The following is a 21,192-nucleotide window of genomic DNA, read 5'->3' on the forward strand; positions in this document are numbered from 1 at the left end:
ACGTGAACAATAATCGTTCTCTCAGGGTTAGGGAAGCGGTCAATAGTGAGAGATAGTAGTGCCAAGGACGGTTGTTTGTCTATGGTCACCTTTGTGACGTCATGAAGGAGTTGAAACACTGAAGTCCAGTACTGAGTAAGTTTTGGGCATCCCCAAAGCGTATGAATCAAGTCACCCTTCTGGCCACAGTTCCTCCAGCAGATGTCGTTGAGTGAGGTGCCAAATTTGGAGATCCTATCGGGGGTTAGATACCAACGGTAAGTTATCTTAAATGCTAATTCCCACAGAGTGGAGCAGGATGTAGCCTTATAGGTGGAATGGCCAGCCCTTTCCCATTGAGTCAGGGTGAATTCTCGCCCCAGATCTCTTTCCCATGTGGTCAATGCGGTGCAGCTAGTAAATGTGGTCTTGGAGCCAAGTAGGTTATAAAACGTTGTTATCCCTTTTCGGTGTGTTGTTGGGGACCTATAGTATACCCAGGCGGTTTGGGGTAGTGAGCATTCCCACGTTTTTAATGAGAGAAGGCAGTGTCGGGTGCGGAGGTAAAGGAATAGGTCAGAGTCTGGGATGTTGAATCGTTCCTGGAGGTCCTGGAAGGATTTGATGGTGCTTCCTGTGATTAGGTCAGATACGTGGATCAACCCTTTAGCTTTCCAACGGGAGAATGAAGTGGAAGCCATCAGGATTTGCAATGTCTCTAGGGGAACAGGTATTGTAGAGCGTACGTCAGGGGTCGCGGGCAGTCGCGCAAATCGGGTCCAGACCTTGAGGGTCGCGAGAATGGTCGGAGAAAGGTGGGGAGGTGTCTTTGCTCCCATTGTGGTAGCAAACAACCAGGCAGGGAGGGTATGATGTGGAACTGAGGATTGTTCTATTCTACCCCATAGTGTGGAGGGGGGGCCAGAGGAAATCCATTCCTTAGCTTGCGTCAAAATTGAGGCCATGTAATAGTCTCGGAAGTTGACATAGCCCATTCCCCCTGCTGAACGGTGTTTTGTCAGTCTAGTGTGGCCGCATCTGGCTTTTTTACCTTTCCAGACGTATTTCGATAGCATTGCTTGTAGTGAGGAGAAATATTTGATGGGAATAGGGATGGGGAGGGTTCGAAATAGATACAATATTTGGGGGAGATGGAGCATTTTAAACGCCGCTAAGCGGCCAGACCATGAGAACTCCAAGGATGCCAGCCTGGTGAGATCCGCCTGAAGTTTAGAGCGAATTGGTAGATAATTAGAGGCAAATAAAGCTTTCGTAGTAGAGGTGAGCTGGATCCCCAAATATGTAATGCTACTGTCCGCCCAGACGTATGGGAAATTGAGTGCGATCCGCTTCTTGGTAGCCTCGTCTAAGCCTAGGTTAAGCATGTAAGATTTGGCCTCATTGGCTTTATAAAAGGATATTTCGCTGAACCAGGCAAGCATCCTTTGGATCTCAGGCAGGGAGCGCTCAGGATTAGTAACTACAAGAATCACATCGTCCGCAAATAGGCTTATTTTGTGTTCTGTTCCTGCTATAGTCATACCAGAGATGTTTTTGTTAGTTCTTATAGCTTCTGCTAGGGGCTCCATGACTAGGTTGAATATTAGGGGTGATAGGGGGCATCCCTGTCTAGTGCCGTTGGTGATTTGGAAGGGCGTGGAAAGGGCACCCGCCGAGAGTACCCTGGCTGAAGGGTTGGAGTATAAAGCCATGATGGCATCGTGGATGCCACCAACTAAACCAAATTTGGTCAATACTGCTGACACGTATCCCCAGTGGACCCTGTCAAACGCCTTCTCTGCATCTAGGGAGAGAAGCAGAGAAGGCGTTCTGGAGGCCTCGAACCGGTGCATGATGTTTATCATCCGTCGCGTGGCGTCCGAGGCCTGGCGTCCCTTGGTGAAACCTGACTGGTCTGGGGAAATTAAAGAGGGGAGAATGAGTTCCAGTCTGTTGGCTATGAGTTTGGCATACATTTTTAGGTCGACGTTTAGTAGGGATATGGGGCGGAAATTTTTCGGGGAGACGGGGTCTTTGCCTGGTTTGGGTAAGGTCACTACCGTAGCCGCAAGCATTTCAGCCGGGAAGGATGCTGATCCAGCGGCTGAGTTGAAGGTGCGCTGCAAAGTGGGAGCTAAAAGGTGTTGGAATTTCCAGTAGTATTCCCCAGTGAAGCCATCTGGGCCTGGGGATTTAGAGGAGGGGAGGCCGTTTATTGCTTTAAGGATTTCATCAATCGTGAAGGGGTTAGTCAACGTGGAGAGTTGTGTGGGGGTAACTGATGGGAGATTAACACTATCCAGAAATGTTTGGATCGAGGTAGGAGATGGTTGAGTTTTGGAGGGGTCCTTTTTGAGATTGTAGAGGTCTGCATAGTACTCACTGAATGCATCTGCTATCGATTGAGGTTTAAGGAGCTTTTCTCCGGAGTGGGGGTGGATCAGATATGGGATTTTCGTTTTGGTCCTGTAACCTTTGACTCTGAGGGACATTGCTTTCCCAGCTTTATTGCCCGTGGAGTAGCAAGTAGCTTTAAGAAGCTTATATAATTTTTCATGTTTTTCAAGAAGTAGTGCTCTGAGGTCATGTCTTAAAGTAAAGATTTGCGATTGTAGGGACGGGGAGGGGTTGGTTTTGTTAAGGGCCTCCGCGGAGGTCAGGGCTTGTGTGAGTTCGTCCATCTTTCGAGTTCTATGTCGTTTAGCTCTAGCCCCCATTTGGAGGAAGACCCCCCGTATCACCGCCTTGTGGGCATTCCACACCACCAGCGGGTCAGATGTGGGAGTGTGATTGATTGAGAAGTATTCCTCAAGATTTTTTTTGATGGTGTCTGAGTAGTAGGGAGTATTGAGGAGGTAGTTGTTGGCTCTCCATATATAGGTAATGGGAAGGGAAGAATTGTCAGAGATGGTGAGGCTGATGGGGGCATGATCTGACCAGGTGGTGGTGTGGATTTCAGAGCCCAGAACCCTTTGCAATAACCAGCTATCAGTTAAAAACAAGTCAATACGCGAGTAGGTGTTGTGACGGGGCGACAAGAACGTAAAGTCCCTCTCGCTCGCATGACAGCACCTCCACACATCATACATGCTATGAGAGGAAATGAATGAGTCCAAGGAAGAAGCACGCCGGGGAGGCCCGGCGGTAGAGTCCATGGCATTGTTAGGGACCTTATTGAAGTCCCCACATATAAGTAGGTGTCCAGTTTGGAATTTGCGAATTGCCTTCATCACTTTCCTGAGGAATGTCATTTGGCCCTGATTCGGGACATAGAGGGATACCAGTGTGTACGGTACATTGTTGATGTCACAGTTGAGAAACACATATCTACCATCCTGGTCAGTGACACTTTGGCGTAGTTGGAAGGTGACCGAGTCTCTGATGGCGATCATCACTCCGCGTTGTTTCTTGGAGGCCTGAAAGACATGTGGGAACTGTTTGTGGGAGCACTTGGGAGCTGCTTGTAGCGCAAAGTGGGTCTCCTGGACGCACAGAACGTCACAATTGTGGGCAAGTGCTGATGACCACAAAGATGTCCGTTTTGCGGGGTGGTTTAGGCCCTTGGCATTGAGGGAGAGTATTTTGAACCCCATGGTCTGGTGTGAGGTGGTGGTAAGAGCTTAAAAGTACTTACAGTTGTAGGTGAAAGCCGCTCAAGACCCAAGTAGTCAGATAGGGAAGACGAGGTGGTGTGCTTTCTGGCGTATCAGGAGGCAGGGCAGGATTGAGCCGCTAAGACGTAGGAGACAAAGGTAGAGGTGAGTAGTCACAGTAGGGTGTTGAAAGGAGTACGTGCCTTAGGTTTAGAGGAGAGGTTCACTTGGTACAGTGTATGTAGAGGCAGCGCCGTTAGGTGATCCCTGGTGAGGAGAAAATATCCAAAACAGAAAAAATAAAACAAAAAGATGAAAATGAAAAATGGACCGTAGAGAACAAGAGGTCAACAATTTCCCTGTACAAGGGAGCAACGTAGGAATCAGCAACAAACTGCTCTACTCGAGCGGCTGATTAAGTGCAGGGGAGAGTTTTGTGAGCAGGTGGTGGGTCGCATGACCAGACCGGACATATGCGTTGCTCAGCGTAGCTGTCTCGGGTTATTTATTTTGAACTTCCCCTTGTCAGCTCCAAAAGTGAATAGGTTAGGGGCCCCGTTGTGTTCAGGCTGGTTGTGGGGGGGCTCCGGTAGAATTCCCCAGGAGTGTAGCAGCTTCATACCACCTTCTAGGGTGGATATGGCATGTGGGATGCCATTGTGAGTGACCAAGATGGTCGCTGGGTGTCGCCATTTATAGATGATCTTATGGTTATGCAGGGCCTTTGTGATGGTTTTAAGCTGTCTTCTCATCTGGAGTGTGTACTGAGAGAGATCGGCGTATAGCTGGATATCTGAGTATGGCGCCGGGAGCGGGGAAACTTCCCTTGCTTTCATTAATATTTGCTCTTTAGCTTTAAAAAAATGAATTCTTAGTAGAACATCTCTAGGTATATCTGCTTCCAAATGGCGGGGCTTGGGGAGCCGGTGTATGCGGTCTATAGTGAGTTCAATGGGGGAGAGATCAGGCAGCATGCTGGAGAACATGGTGCTGGCATAGGCATGCAGCTCCTTTGGCTGGACGCTCTCAGGGACCCCACGGATTTTAATGTTGTTGCGTCTGGAGCGGTCCTCAAGGTCCGCGAGCTTCGCCTTGATCCATAAATTGTCATCCCTTTGCTCAGCATAGCCATCTACTAGCTCGTTTACTGTGTCAGTGCAATCCACCATTTTGTTCTCTATAAACTGCATTCTATTGTCCATATGCTTCATTTCCAAAGAGAATGTGTTGATCAATGAGGATAGGTTAGTCATGAGTGAGGATTGTAATGTCATGAGCATGTCCTTCATCGTGGTGTCTAACACCGGCTGCCCTGTGGTGGGGAATTGGGCAATGGAGGACTGTAGGGAGGATATGGCAGAGTCATTGTGTAGGCCTGTACTCACTGCGATTGAGGCCTGCGTGTGGGGGTCCATCCTCATCTTGGACTTGGCAGGGCTCTGCGTTCCCGGTGTGGCAGGCGAGTTGTCCGGAGGGTAGGAGAGCTGCTGCGGCAGCTTCAGGTCTCGTGGATGGGCTGTGGGGAGAGCCGTGTAGTCCAGCATCTGCCGCGCTGTGCTCCCGTCGGCGCCATCTTGGCTTTTTCGGCGGGGCTGGAGGGAGAAGGATTCCAGCCTTTTCGGGCCGCGTTCCTGTGCCCGTTTTCGGGTCATTGTGTCGGCGGGTCCCGGGGGAGGTGGAGACGTGTCCGTGGTGGCTGTTTAGAGCAGCGTGGGTGCCCGAAATGTCGCTCGTTGTCCGGTCCGGTCGGTGGAGCTCACAGCTCAAGCGTCCATTCGCGTGCACGCGCAAGCCACACCCCCCTGCCAGGCCCTCTTGTAGGGCCAGCCACCGACACGAACAGTGAGCCTGACTTCCGGAATGGAACCGTAACATATAAGTACACTCGTAGGGCCCGAACCACATCGAGAGGATGCAAAGTGGCCTCCTCTTGGCATTTCGGCCGAGGACATAAGGATGGAAGAACAATGTCCACATCCAAGTGAAAAGCCGAAACAACGTTAGGGAGAAAAAACGGCTGCGGCTGCAGCACCACCTCATCCTTACGGATGACCAAGCAGGGAGCCTTGCAAGACAAGGCCGCCAGATCAGACAGACACTCGTCTGATCGAGGTAATTGCTACCAGAAATAAAGTCACCTTTTGTGACAATAAACAAAAAATCTCCCGAATGTCCTCAAAGGGAGCATCCCGAAGCACTGAAAGGACTAAATTCAAGTCCCATGGGGGTAATGGAGGGCGCACCAGAGGGGCCACCTGCCAGAACCCCTGACCCAACGTACGCACCCAGGAGTGCGATGCCAAGGGTCGCTGCAAGTAAAAACAGCCAGAGCAGAAATCTGGCTCCTAACCGTATGTAAGGCGAGAGCCTGAACCACTCCCTGCTGCAAAGACAGCAGAATCCTGTACACAACGCATGTACGAGAGTGCCAGTTCATCTCCCCACACACAGAGAAGTAGGCCTTCCATGTATGAGAAAAAAATCTACGTGAGGTAGACTTCTGTGCAGGCAACACGGTAGAGACCACCGAGCCCAATAGGCCTCGGTCCTTAAACCCCTGGCTCTCAACAGCCACGCCGCTAAGGCCGGTGGCTGTGAAACGGGGTGGAAGATCGGACCCTGTAACAGAAAATCAATTCCCAGGGGAAGACGCTAGGAGGCGTCTGCCACCAGACGCATCAGGTCCACGTACCAGAAGCGACGCGGCCAATCTGGGGCAATCAGGACTGATAGAATCCCTACAGCTTCCACTCTGCGAAGCAGGCGAGGAAGAAGCTTCCGAGGAGGGAAGGTGTAAAGTAGGCGACAGTGACCCCAAGGAGCCACCAACGCGCCTGACGCGTCCGCCCACGGGTCCTTAAACCTGGCCACGAACCGTGGCACCTACCGATAGAGACGGGACGCTAGAAGGTCCACGTCCGGAGTGCCCCACTTTCGGCACAGACCCCAAAACACCTGCGGGTGGAGAGACCACTCTCCTTGGCCCAGTACAGTGCGACTTAGGTAGTCGGCTAGCCAATTCCGTATTCCCGGAATGTACCCGGCCGATAGAGCCGGAACGGACCCTTCGGCCCACCGAAAGGATGTGCGCGACCCCCGTCGCTGCAACAGAACTCCGTGTGCCTCCCTGATGATCAACCTACGCCACGGCCGTGGTGTTATCGGACAGGATCCTGACCGGTCGGCCCTGTAGATCCAGGGACCACCTGGCAAGGCAAAGCTTGATTGCTCGGAGCTCCAGAACGTTGATCCACCTGGGCCCCTGGGCTGACTGGGTGCCCCAAGTGCCCCTCCCCAACCGGAGAGGCTGGCATCCGTCGTGACCACTGTCCAGTGGCCTGCAGAAAAATGACTTTCCGGCCCGGAGCACCGGAAACGCCAGCCACCACACCAGGGGAAACATGATCAGATGACTCAATTGAATCCGGTAATCCAGAGATGACGGAAGCTAGTCCCATCGTGACAGCAGTTCCCTCCGTAGTACCCTGGCGTGGAATTGGGCATACGGAACTGCCTCGAAAGAGGCTACCAACTGACCCAAAACCTTCCTGCAGAATCGCAGAGATGACCGCTTCTGGGTCGGCAACTGCTGCACAGCAGATAGCAGAGTCTGAAGTTTTTCCGTTAGGAGAAAAACACTCCCGCCCCGGCGGAATCCAGGACTAGTCCCAGGTATTCCAGTCCCTGAGACGGAATCAACCCTGATTTCAGGACAATCCAGAAACCAGCCGAACACTCGGAGAGCCTGACACGTGATAGACACGGCTCCACCAATACAGAGCTCGAAGAAGCTTGTAGGAGAATGTCGTCCAGACATCCCATGATAACAAACCCCCGCTGTCACAACCGGGCCAGTATTGGGACGAGCACCTTGGCGAAAACCCGCCGAATGGGAAGGACACCAATTGAAAATGGTCCCCCCCGACCGCAAAGCACAGAATCTCCGGTGGTTTGAGGATATGCAGGTACACGTTCATGACATCCAAGGATGCCATAAAATCCCCCTGATGGAGTGCCGCCATTACCAAGCGAATCGATTGACACAACCTAAAAGTTTGCACCTTGACAAAACAAACGAGGGACTTGAGGCCCAGGATTGACCGGGCCCCATCCTCCGTGGGGACACAAACAGAATGGAAGGAAAACACTTTGCAATGCGAAGCCAGTCTCCCACCCGAGACACGGGCGGGAGCAGACCTTCAGATGGAAGCAGGTATGTCCGCAGACTTGTTAGGCATGCGGTATCAGGTGCGCTGCTACCCCGCAGCGGGGATTCAAGCACCATGTAGACCTACCACCACTGCACAGGGCGAGCGAAAAAACGCTCGGAGGTAGGCAAGGAGGGTCCTTGCACAGGGCGAGGTCCCTAGCCCTTCCCAGACTGTGGGAACAGCATGCGCTTACCACCCGTGGCATCCTCAATGATGCCATTCAGGGAAGTCCCAAAAGGTACCGGTCACCCTTAACAGCCATCACCAAGGCCACCTTAGAGGACTAGTCCGCAGACCAGCTCTTCAGCCACACAAGGCGGCGCAGAACCACTGCATAGACGGAAGCCCCGGATCGTATCCATGGCCGCCTCGCAGAGAAAATTCTGACCCTGAACCAATTGTTCAGCCAGGTCCCTAGAGGATTCGGAAGCCCCTTCTTCCAGCTCCTGCAGCAGGAGCTTCGCCCTTTTAGTCGGGGCCTGACCAGGGCCCTGGCCAGAGCCGGCCTCACCGCCGAACCCACCACCGTGAATAGGGAGCGGGCCACGGCCTCCACTCTCCTATCAGCGGGATCCTGAAATGCAGGAGCCCCTTCCACAGGCAACGAGGTGGCCTTGCGCAGTCTGGACACAGGGGGGTCCACTGGCGGAGGAGAGACCTACTTTTTTTTTTAAAAAGCCCCCCTCAAGGGGGTAACGGGTTGCAAAGTTTGACAAACTTTATGCGGTGCATCCCATTCCTTGTATAACATATTGACCAAATAAGGAACACAAGGAAACACTTCAGCGGTGCGTGGTAGTCTGCTGGTACTGACACGGAGATGTCTCCGCCACATCCTTAATTTTTAGAGTCTCACGCACCGCAGAAACAAGAGCTCCAACAAATTCTTGCCAGCAACTGACTGCAGCAGAGTCATCCTCACTATCCATAAGGGTTAAACCCGCAGCCTCAGAAGCAGGCTCAGGGAGGGGGCGCTTTTTAACCCCCATCCGGGCACTAGCTGCTTCAAACCTGGCAAGAAACCCAGGACAGCCAACATCACAGATGTGGCAGGGGAAGGGGCGTTAAGGGTTAACTCAGGCATAGCTTGAGAGGGAGACCTGACTCAGGTTCCATAGTGTTAGCGCTGAGTCACCCACCCTGCAAGGCAGGACAAAAAAAAAAACACTGGTCACCTCCTTGCTGCTATTGCAGAGCATGGGGCCCCTGGTATTCACCACCCCACCCAGCTGCAGAGAGCTGAAAAACCTGAGGTGTGCTCTGATGTGCTGGCTGTGATGTGTCTGTCACCTCAAGGAAGATTCACAGCGTTTCACAGCACTAAAACAGTTACAGCACTAAAACTGGTACAAGAGACCAGAGGCTGTGCTGTGTCTGTCACCTCAGGGAAGAATCACAGCGTTACCAAGGAGATTTCCAAGATGGCCGCCGTCTGAGGTAAAAATCACCTCATAGAACAAAGCAGCACACAGCAGCACCCCCCAGAGTAACAACACAGTCCCCCAACAACACACGGGCCCCGGTGGTAATAAAGAAAACCCAGGAGGCCCCCCTTCACAGCCACTACCCAGTCAGGGGAAGGAGGGAGAGGAAGGGGAGAGAGGGAAGCAGGGCGGACCCTCAGTCGACCTCCCCAGGGAAAACACCAGCCAGACCACTTACCTGATTAAGGGGCCACTACTTACCCGTCCTGCGACTACCCGGCTGGAGGTATCCCAGACAGAACCAACGTCCGTAAACGGCATGGCTGTCGGCCAGACACACTGTGACAAAGCCATAGAGACCGGTCATATGTGTGCCCTAGAACCGAAGTTCCCCGGCCGCCCCTGGAGCAACGGGGCCTGTCGTGGACGTCCCAAAGCTGAGCTAAGGGCCGGAACACGCTCGATGGCCGAACATGGGGGGACTACAAGAGTCAAGACCCAGCCTGTCACCCAGTCGGCTGTTGATAGAAGAATCACAGGATTCAAAAATGCAGGAACAAAATAATAAAAGCGTGAAAAATCGCAAGAAAAAAACTCCAGAGTACAGGGACTCCAGAAGCGCCTGACTCCTCTCCTGTCGTTAGGCAGAAAAAGACTGAGGCTCCTAGAGCAGGGTGTGGGTTATGCCTGGGGGAGCCACGCCCCCTGGGAGGAGCGGCACGAAGGAAAGGTTTTAACACTTTAAGTGCTGTTAAATTCTGCCTAAACTCTCCTGGTAGGAAGAAGCATAACCCTAATGTCAATGAAGGCTGTGTCCGTCTATGAACGGAAGAGAAAATATATTTACAAAAATGTGAGGGGTATACTCACTTTTGTGAGATACTGTATATGTTGAGGTAATGTACATGTGATATCACCGAAGATTATAACGTGGTGAGAACGTTTATAAATTTAGCAAATCAGCTCCTTGTCTATCCTGCAGGTTTCGTTATAGTTAATTTATGGTATTAAAGCCCACATCTAACAAATATTTGAGATTTAGACAAGAGTTCGAATTTTTGTCCATTCCCATTTAGAGCATGTCTCCTCATTTCCTGTTCTAACACCTAAAAAGTAAGCGGTAAGAAATCTCTCTGCAAAGAAACTAGGCAAACATACAATTTGATAGAGGCTGGCCCTTCCTTAGGTTTTTATTGCCATTTGTGTCACAGATGGGGTGATTTCATATCTACTTCCTGTTCTGTAGAAATCAACAGAAAATAATGGAATATCTCCCCCAATGGAAACACAAACAGCAGCAAAAGCTGAGTGGGTTCTGAAGCCTCCCCACTCGAATAAAACCTAAAACAAAAGTTTTGGCTGGAGTAGAAGAGTTGGTCCACAGCTCTCATAAACAAACAATGGTCTGGCTCGACTGTGGTCTGACACCACTACTTTTGCATGATGTTCTAATCAACATCACTCTGGTTCCAGGAGTAGGGCTGTTGATTAGAACAGCATTCAGGGGGCATGTCAGAGAGCTGGGCTACTGCTTGCGTGTGAAAGCAGCAGTCCAGGGCTCCTAGTGCTGCCAACCCTAACCCTTGATGCAGCACTTAGCAGATGAAGATAATTAAATACAAGGCAAATGTATTCCTATATATGGAGCCTGACTCCATTACAGCAAAAAAGTTTGGTGGATTCAATGGGTTTTATATTTATTAATGCACTGTTTTAGTAGAAGTCAGCTATGCACATTCCTAGCAACAAAGAAAATCCATAGAGAAAGAAAAGGAGCTGTAGAAGAATAACAGTTTATAGACTGCAAATTCATAACAAGCATTGTTAACATGCTAAAGGGGCATTATATTACATTTTTTTCTTTAAAAAAAAACTGTATTCATAACATTTTACAATATACTTTGCCAAAATATAATAAAATTCTAAATTTTTAGATTTTCTAAACTTTAATATACATATTTAACACTTTAAAAAGAAATACAACAGGCATTAATGATGGGAAAATATTAATTACATAAATTATATAGTACTGACATATTACATATGAGCAAATAGAACAATTCATGGCAGTCAAAGCCATCAAAAAAAAAAACAGCACCTACCACACACTATACAGCCCCTTTGGTAAAAACATATTTAATCCACCAGTATTGTTTGGGTTGAAACTAGGGATGAGCCGAACATTCCCCAGTTCGGTTCGCATCTAGAACATGTGAACAGACCAAAAGTTCACGTGAACATTTAAACACCGTTAAAGTCTATGGGACTCCAACGTCAGAACTCAAAAGTGCGAATTTTAAAGGCTAATATGCAAGTTATTGTCCTAAAAAGTGTTTGGGGACCCAGGTCCTGCCCCAGGGGACATGTTTCAATGCAAAAAAAAGTTTTAAAAACTGCTGTTTTTTCGGGAGCAGTGATTTTAATAATGCTTAAAGTGAAACAATAAAAGTGAAATATTATTTTAAATTTTGTACCTGGGGGGTGTCTAAAGTATGCATGTAAAGTAGCGCATGTTTCCCATGTTTCTAACTGTCCCTGCACAAAATGTCATCTCTGAAGGAAAAAAAGTAATTTAAAACTACTCGTGGCTATTCATGAATTGTCGGTCCCGGCAATACAGAGAAAAGTAATTGAAAAAAAATGACAGGGGTCTCCCCCAGTCCATTACCAGGCACTTTGGATCTGTTATGAATATTAAGGGGAACACCCATATGTGAATTGGTAACGGGGTAGATTGTACCTCTACCATTTCACCAAAAAAAGCATCAAAAAAGGTAAAAAAACACACAGACGGCTAAGTCCTTTAATAAAAAATAAAAAAAACGAACGATACAGCCTCCTCCATAGAAGGCTCCTGGACGAATGACGTGTGAGCCTTGTGACATTTCTTTTAAACCCTAGGGCGGGGCCACCCTTGACGTGGACGAGTGACGAGTTCGGTTCGCATCTAGAACATGTGAACAAACCAAAAAGTTCACGTGAACATTTAAACACCGTTAAAGTCTATGGGACTCCAACGTCAGAACTCAAAAGTGCGAATTTTAAAGGCTAATATGCAAGTTATTGTCCTAAAAAGTGTTTGGGGACCCGGGTCCTGCCCCAGGGGACATGTTTCAATGCAAAAAAAAGTTTTAAAAACTGCTGTTTTTTCGGGAGCAGTGATTTTAATAATGCTTAAAGTGAAACAATAAAAGTGAAATATTATTTAAAATTTTGTACCTGGGGGGTGTCTAAAGTATGCATGTAAAGTAGCGCATGTTTCCCATGTTTCTAACTGTCCCTGCACAAAATGTCATCTCTGAAGGAAAAAAAGTAATTTAAAACTACTCGTGGCTATTCATGAATTGTCGGTCCCGGCAATACAGAGAAAAGTAATTGAAAAAAATGACAGGGGTCCCCCCCAGTCCATTACCAGGCACTTTGGATCTGTTATGAATATTAAGGGGAACACCCATATGTGAATTGGTAACGGGGTACATTGTACCTCTACCATTTCACCAAAAAAAGCATCAAAAAAGGTAAAAAAACACACGGCTAAGTCCTTTAATAAAAAATTAAAAAAACGAACGATACAGCCTCCTCCATAGAAGGCTCCTGGACGAATGACGTGTGAGCCTTGTGACATTTCTTTTAAACCCTAGGGTGGGGCCACCCTTGACGTGGACGAGTGACCCTGCCCCGTTCTGATGTAACACGGTTTCCGTCGGCTTCCCCGTGGTGTCACGGGTGACCCCGCCCCCTCTGACACGTCACAGGTTTTCCTTAGAATGATGCCATGCAGTGCCGCCCACACTCCGCTCCCATAGCCGACATCTTTCCCGGAGCTCCAGCTCTGATTGTCCGGAGCCATGATAGCGTCACTCCCATGCATGCGCGTGGGTACCACCAGTCACGGCATGGGTCCCGAAGAAACGGCACAAGCGGGCCGATGGTGTCAGCGGCAGCGTATATAGTAAATATCTCCTAAACGGTGTAAGTGTAGGAGATATTAACAGTACCTACAGGTAAGCCTTACTATAGGCTTACCTGTAGGTACAATTAAAGAGGAAGACTTTACTTCCTCTTTAAGTAAAAGAATGGTGCTGGAAACACCCTGTTCTGCATTTTAAAAAGGTCAACCAGGTAAAGATAAATTCTAGAATGAAAATTAGAAACATTCAACAATAGAACATTCAGGAATAGGCTGTGTCTTTAGGGTCCCTAAAGGAATATAAATAATAGACATATCTGTTTTTTATATTTAAGTCTCATGTATTTTTAGTGTAGTGCCCCGTACACACGATCGGATTTCCCGTCGGAATAAACTCAGACGGGTTTTTCTGACGGAATTCCACTCAAGCTGTCTTGGATACACACGGACACACCAAATTCCGACCGTCAAAAACGCGGTGAGGTACAACACTACGACGAGCCTAGAATAATGAAGTTCAATGCTTCCGAGCATGTGTCAAATTGTTTCCGAGCATGCAAGTTTATTTCACCGTCAGAATTCTATACAGACAAACGGAATTTCCGATGGGGCATACACACGGTCGGAATATCCAATGAAAAAATTCTGTCTGACTTTTTCCATCGGAAATTCCAACCGTGTGTACGCGGCATAAGTGTAATTTTCTTGAACACTAACTGCCAGTGTACTATTGTATATATAGGGACTCCCAAACCCTGTGGTTTCCAGTAGAACTTCATAGAATGATTGTCACATAAAACATTTAAGTCCTGGATCTGCTTCCTAGCTGATAGTTTCTCACTTGCAGCATTGGCAATTCTCCAACAGGGGCACTAATATATTCTTCCTCCCGAAGCAAGCGAAGAAACAGCCTCCCTGTATCTTCTGGCCAACGGAAAATGTGGGTGTTTCTAAGCCAGTTAGGTACATGTTCCTGAAAAGACAAGCACAAGAATGCAGACATTAAACACAATCAGAGTTCTTAAGAATCAGACTGCATGGAACAAAGCTGATTGAGAAGGCACTGCCCAGCTATGGCTACACATGGCCCTATAATGAGTCACTGGAAGGCTAAGAAGGCTAAGAAAAAGGGTTGGCTGATGATCTTATACATCCTCACTAATGGAAAGCATGCAAATTTCCAAACTTCCCACTTCAATCAGGCAGACAAAATGAAGTTAGCCCACACATAGAGCAGCAGCATTGGTCCAGAGACACATGGAAAGTTGTATTCTTAGCATAGTTGAAAAAAACAGTACAGGAGATGACTAACTTCTGAAGTGGAATAATATAATTCATTGAGAATTAGCTGACTTATAATATAGCTAAGGCAGTTCATAGATCAGTGGTTCTCAACTCCTGTCCTCAGGACCCACTAACAGGCCAGATTTTATGTATTACCTTGGGGAGAGGCAGACTAGAATACTGCAATCACTGAGTAGCAAATTATATCACCTGTGATGTATTTTAGTTATCTTGCAAACCTGCCCTGTTAGTGGGTCCTGATGACAGGAGTTGAGAACCACTGCTATAGATTATTAAATGTTCTTTTCTTCCACCACAGGTGGAAGAAAAGAAAATTGCTTGACTTCCCCATCAACACATTCAGTGTTGATGGGGGAACGCCTCCTGCAGTGCTATTGTTTTTTGCCAACAGGGTGGTTGCAGTGAGTCTTCCTGGGCTGGCAGAACACAATGATTTCTGCTAGTGACTATAGCTACTGGCAGTAATCGTATTTAAAAATCTGACAGGCTTACCGCTCAACAGATTGCCAACCATTTCAAAAGCAGAATCGACACAATTCGCAAGGAGATATCCAGCATTCAAATTCCTCCCCTACCCAACACATCAGATCCAACAGCACACTCAATACTCTCCTCCTTTTGCCCAGTTACCACCAATGAAGTTAATAAACTCCTCTCCATGGCCCACCTCACTACCTGTCCCCTGGACCCTGTCCCCTCTAAATTACTGCAACCACCTTCCCGCTCTATCCTTAACTCTCTAACTCCCTCTCCTCCGACACCTTTTCTTCCCTGCTCAAACATGCACTGGTTACCCCCATACTTAAAAAACCCTCACTAGATCCCACCTGTTTGAATAACTTAAGACCAATCTCCCTGCTCCCTTTTGCCTCCAAGCTCATCAAACACCTTGACCATGACCGAATGAGTCGCTACCTCACAGACAACAACCTTCTCGACCCCCTACAGTCCGGCTGCCCTACTAAAATTCACCAATGACCTACTAACTGCTAAAACCAAAACTCAATCTTTCTAAAACTGAGCTTGTTATATTTCCTCCTTCCCGGTCCCCCACCCCCTATGACTTTACCATTAAAATCGACAACACACCTGCTCCACTAGATGGTTGCCATTTACTCCGCTTTGGGGCAACCCTAATCTTCCACATCTCCGTACTGTCCTGGATCCCCAGGTGTGGGCTAGGTACAGGATTAAGACTCTAGGAGATGTTCTTATGACTGGCAGACTTCTTTCCCTGACAGAACTTAGAGCCCTTATCTGTCCTATATTTTGACTTGCTGTCCTGCCATTCCCCTCGGATGGAACGCCTCTGGGAGAAATGGAGGGAGGACATACCAGACTTGGATAGGGAGGATTGGGATGACTGCCTTGGAGAAAGTGCACAGACGCTGATATCATCTAAGGATAGGCTGATTCAAGTTAAATACCTCAGAGGCCCCATACACACGAGAGGATTTATCCGCAGATACGGTCCAGCGGACCGTATCCGCGGATAAATCCTCTCGAGGATTTCAGAAGATTTCTATGCGATGGGGTGTACACACCATCGCATTGAAATCCGCGCTGAAATCCTCTGCCGATGACGTGTCACGCCGTCGCCGCTATTATGACGCGGCGACGGGCGCGACGCTGTCATATAAGGAATTTCACGCATGCGTCAAATCATTACGACGCGTGCGGGGAATCCCTTTGGACGGATGGATCCGGTAAGTCTGTACAGACGAGCGGATCCATCCGTTGGAATGGATTCCAGCAGATGGATTTGTTGAGCATGTCAGCAAATATCCATCTGCTGGAAATCCATCCCAGGGGAGATTTATCCGCGGATAAATATCCGACGGAGTGTACACACCATAGAATCTATCCGCAGAAACCCATTTGATGGGATTTATCTGCGGATAGATTCTATGGTGTGTATGGGGCCAGAGGCTACATGGTATTTACCCAGAGAGGTCTCCGAACTGCACTCGGTGCGGTGGAGCGGTGAGCACGTACATGCATATGTTCTGGAGCTGTCCCAAGGTGGCCCAGTTCTGGATTAGGGTGGTTGAGCTCATAAACTACAGTCTCCATCTAAATTTACCAGTCTCTCCTACTCTCTTGATCCTTATTATCCATGATGATGATCAAAGGCCCAGGTACACTAAAATATTTCTATGTTTTCTATTATTTTATGCTCGGAGGGAAATCATTTTAAAATGGAATTCCCGGTGCCCCCCCCCCCCCTGTGGGTTTGTGGGAAAAATCTATTAGCTCGGCTCTACCTATGTACAGGGAGTGCAGAATTATTAGGCAAATTAGTATTTTGACCACATCATCCTCTTTATGCATGTTGTCTTACTCCAAGCTGTATAGGCTCGAAAGCCTACTACCAATTAAGCATATTAGGTGATGTACATCTCTGTAATGAGAAGGTGTGTGGTCTAATGACATCAACACCCTATATCAGGTGTGCATAATTATTAGTCAACTTCCTTTCCTTTGGCAAAATGGGTCAAAAGAAGGACTTGACAGACTCTGAAAAGTCAAAAATAGTGAGATATCTTGCAGAGGGATGCAGCACTCTTAAAATTGCAAAGCTTCTGAAGCGTGATCATCGAACAATCAAGCGTTTCATTCAAAATAGTCAACAGAGTCGCAAGAAGCGTGTGGAAAAACCAAGGCGCAAAATAATTGCCCATGAACTGAGAAAAGTCAAGCGTGCAGCTGCCAAGATGCCACTTGCCACCAGTTTGGCTATATTTTAGAGCTGCAACATCACTGGAGTGCCCAAAAGCACAAGGTGTGCAATACTCGGAGACATGGCCAAGGTAAGAAAGGCTGAAAGACGACGACCACTGAACAAGACACACAAGCTGAAACGTCAAGACTGGGCCAAGAAATATCTCAAGACTGATTTTTCTAAGGTTTTATGGACTGATGAAATGAGAGTGAGTCTTGATGGGCCAGATGGATGGGCCCGTGGCTGGATTGGTAAAGGGCAGAGAGCTCCAGTCCGACTCAGACGCCAGCAAGGTGGAGGTGGAGTTCTGGTTTGGGCTGGTATCATCAAAGATGAGCTTGTGGGGCCTTTTCGGGTTGAGGATGGAGTCAAGCTCAACTCCCAGTCCTACTGCCAGTTTCTGGAAGACACCTTCTTCAAGCAGTGGTACAGGAAGAAGTCTGCATCCTTCAAGAAAAACATGATTTTCATGCAGGACAATGCTCCATCACACGCGTCCAAGTACTCCACAGCGTGGCTGGCAAGAAAGGGTATAAAAGAAGAAAAACTAATGACATGGCCTCCTTGTTCACCTGATCTGAACCCCATTGAGAACCTGTGGTCCATCATCAAATGTGAGATTTACAAGGAGGGAAAACAGTACACCTCTCTGAACAGTGTCTGGGAGGCTGTGGTTGCTGCTGCACGCAATGTTGATGGTGAACAGATCAAAACACTGACAGAATCCATGGATGGCAGGCTTTTGAGTGTCCATGCAAAGAAAGGTGGCTATATTGGTCACTGATTTGTTTTTGTTTTGTTTTTGAATGTCAGAAATGTATATTTGTGAATGTTGAGATGTTATATTGGTTTCACTGGTAAAAATAAATAATTGAAATGGGTATATATATATTTTTTGTTAAGTTGCCTAATAATTATGCACAGTAATAGTCACCTGCACACACAGATATCCCCCTAAAATAGCTAAAACGAAAAACAAACTAAAAACTACTTCCAAAAATATTCAGCTTTGATATTAATGAGTTTTTTGGGTTCATTGAGAACATGGTTGTTGTTCAATAATAAAATTAATCCTCAAAAATACAACTTGCCTAATAATTCTGCACTCCCTGTATAAAATGATTTATATAAATCGGAATTGTCCTGAGAAATATGACAGAGTCTGGAAACCCTGGACTGCCTGAGAATTTTGGTTATGTTTTGTCTTCTGCAATTATGTTATAATATGTTTGGCCTGGTATCATTGTCGGACTTCCTACATGTGCATGTCATGACTTACATGTTTTGATTAAAATCTTGTACATCTTTCTCAATAAAAGAACATTCTGTTCATGATCAAAAAAAATCAACAACACAACCATTGGTCCCTCCACACATGCCAGGGTGCTGGGTGTAATCCTTGACTCTGACTTCTCCCTCAGCCCCCACATCCAATCACTGGCTAAATCCTGCTGCCTTAACCTCCACAACATCTTCAGAATTCGACCGTTCCTGACTAATCACACCACAAAAGCAACTTATTCACTCCTTGATTATTTCCCACCTTGACTACTGCAACTCTCTCCTTAATGGCCTGCCCTTACGCAGGCTAACCCCCTTCAGTCTATTATGAATTCTGCTGCTAGACTAATACACCTCACTAACCGATCCGCGACTGCTGCTCCTCTCTGCCAATCCCTTCACTGACTTCCCCTACCCCACCGTGTAAAATTCAACAGGCTAACCACAACATACAAGGCAATTTACAACATCGCCCCCATTTTCATCACCAACCTCATCTGCAGATATCACCCAAATCATCCCCTCCCTTCCTCCCAGGACCTCTTGCTCTCTAGCTCCCTTGTTACCTCCTCCCATGCTTGCCTTCAGGACATCTCCAGAGCCTCTCCCATCCACTGGAACTCCCTGCCCCGGTATGTCCGATCAGCCCTTACCCTATCGACCTTTAGGAGATCCCTGAAAACTCATTTATTCAGGGAAGCCTACCCCACACCCACCTAGCAACTGTCCCCGAACCACCCCCATCAAATCATTCTCTGCGGCTATTACCTTTTGTACCACCCCCCCTCCCTTTACAATGTAAGCTCTATTAGCAGGGACCTCCTGTACCTTCTGTATTGAACTGTACTGTAATTGTGCTGTCTCCCCTCTACATTGTAAAGTGATGCGTAAACTGTTGGAGCTTTATAAATGGTGTATAATAATAATATATATATATATATATATATATATATATATATATATATATATATATATATATATATATATTTACAGCATGAGACACTAGTGGGCAAGATTGTGTACAGTGTGTATGTGTCATCTAGATTTCTCTCATACACATGGTGTGTGGCATAAACAAATTGGCACATTTTTTTTTTAATAAAATGCTGTTTCAACCTTTTTATAATTTTTTGCATCTCAGTGTTGTCAATATCGTCCATCCTCCTTCAAGTGCTTCGAGCCTGCAGGATGGGGTACATATCCTCTTTAGAGTCTCTGCCCTGTTTCTAGCCTGTTTCTGGGTGGGACTTCCTGTCTTTGGCTAAGGCAGGCATGTACAAAGTCCGGCCCTCAGGGCCACAAAAGATATATACAGTATTTATCGGCGCTGCCACGGAGAGGGTACAGGGAGGGGGCGGAATGGGTGCCGTCAGGTTAGATACAGGAGAATCTCCTGTTTACTCGGCGGCGTCTGTAAGGCCTTGTACACACGATCAGACATGTCCGATGAAAACGGTCCGCGGACCGTTTTCATCGGACATGTCTGCTGGGATCATTTGGTCTGATGTGTGTACACACCATCAGACCAAATTCCCCGCGGACAGAATACGCGGTGACGATGCAGTGACGTGGCGGCGACGATGACGCGGCGACACGCGCGACCCAGGAAGTTCAATGCTTCCACGCATGTGTCGAATCACTTCGACGCATGCAAGGGATTTTGGCCCAGCGGACATGTCCGATGAGTCGTACTAATCATCGGACATGTCCGACGGACAGGCTTCCAGCATGATAAGAAACATTTGTCCGCTGGAAACCTGTCCGCTAGCCCAGGAATCCGGTCCGCTAGGCCGTACACACGGTCGGACATGTCCGCGGACCAGTTTCAGCAGACATGTTCGGTCGTGTGTACGAGGCTTAATAGGAAGTCCTGTCTCCTGGGCTGCCATTGGACAACTGTTCTGTCTATCATATGAGGCAGGACTTTGTATTAAAGAGGCCGCAGAGTAAACAGGAGATTCTCCTGTATGTAATTTGTCAGTGTTCGTCCCGCCCCCCTCCCTGCCCCCTCCGAGGCTACAGAGGGGCATGGATCAGGCTGCACTGGCAATGGTAAGGCTGCATTCATGGCAATGGTCAGGCTGCATTCATGGCAATGGTAAGGCTGCATTCATGGCAATGGTAAGGCTGCATTCATGGAAATGGTGAGGCTGCATTCATGGCAATGGTGAGGTTGCATTCACAGCAATGATAAGGCTGCATTGATTGCAATGGTAAGGCTGCATTCATGGCAATGGGGAGGCTGCATTATTGGCAATGGAGAGGCTGCATTCATGGCAATGGGGGTCTGCATTCATGGCAATGGTGAGGCTGCATTCATGGCAATGGTGAGGCTGCAGATGGGCACTGATTAGGCTGCATTGGTGGGCACTGACCCTTATTTTGTACCACAGTTCTTTATTTAAAATTTAGTTTTTTTTTGCTGAAACTTCCCTCTTAAGCCAATAAATACAGTATATCCAAATAACATGCCCAAGCTCATCCTTAGTCCTGAGTGGCGCTCAGGGATTCATTGGGTGGGCACAAAAGATGTAAATATATATATACATAGTATATATATATATATATATATATATATATATATATATATATATATATATATATCCCCATATATCCAAAAAACACCCAAGCTCATCTCTTCACTACACACAGCCACAAAGGCAAGAGAATTCTTGCTGGGCAGTGTATTAGTGCTCGGACGAACACACTTAGACCGAATTTTAATGGTTCAAAGAATGTCAGGCAAAATGGTCGGCCCTTACGCATT

At 47.6% G+C, this 21,192-nt stretch overlaps 1 protein-coding gene across 1 annotated transcript in view; it reads right to left on the bottom strand.

The window, feature by feature from the left end:
- Window positions 1-13,659: 13,659 nt before the first annotated feature.
- TRAF3IP2 (TRAF3 interacting protein 2) overlaps window positions 13,660-21,192 on the bottom strand; it is a 58,147-nt gene continuing 50,614 nt past the window's right edge. Inside the window, exon 9 of the mRNA XM_040350251.1 lies at window positions 13,660-14,090. Coding sequence (XP_040206185.1) covers window positions 13,920-14,090 — 171 coding nt within the window. The 3' untranslated portion in view covers window positions 13,660-13,919. The remainder of the gene's footprint in view (window positions 14,091-21,192) is intronic.

Source organism: Rana temporaria, chromosome 4 (genome assembly GCF_905171775.1).
Source record: "Rana temporaria chromosome 4, aRanTem1.1, whole genome shotgun sequence".
Classification (NCBI taxonomy): Eukaryota; Metazoa; Chordata; class Amphibia; order Anura; family Ranidae; genus Rana; species Rana temporaria.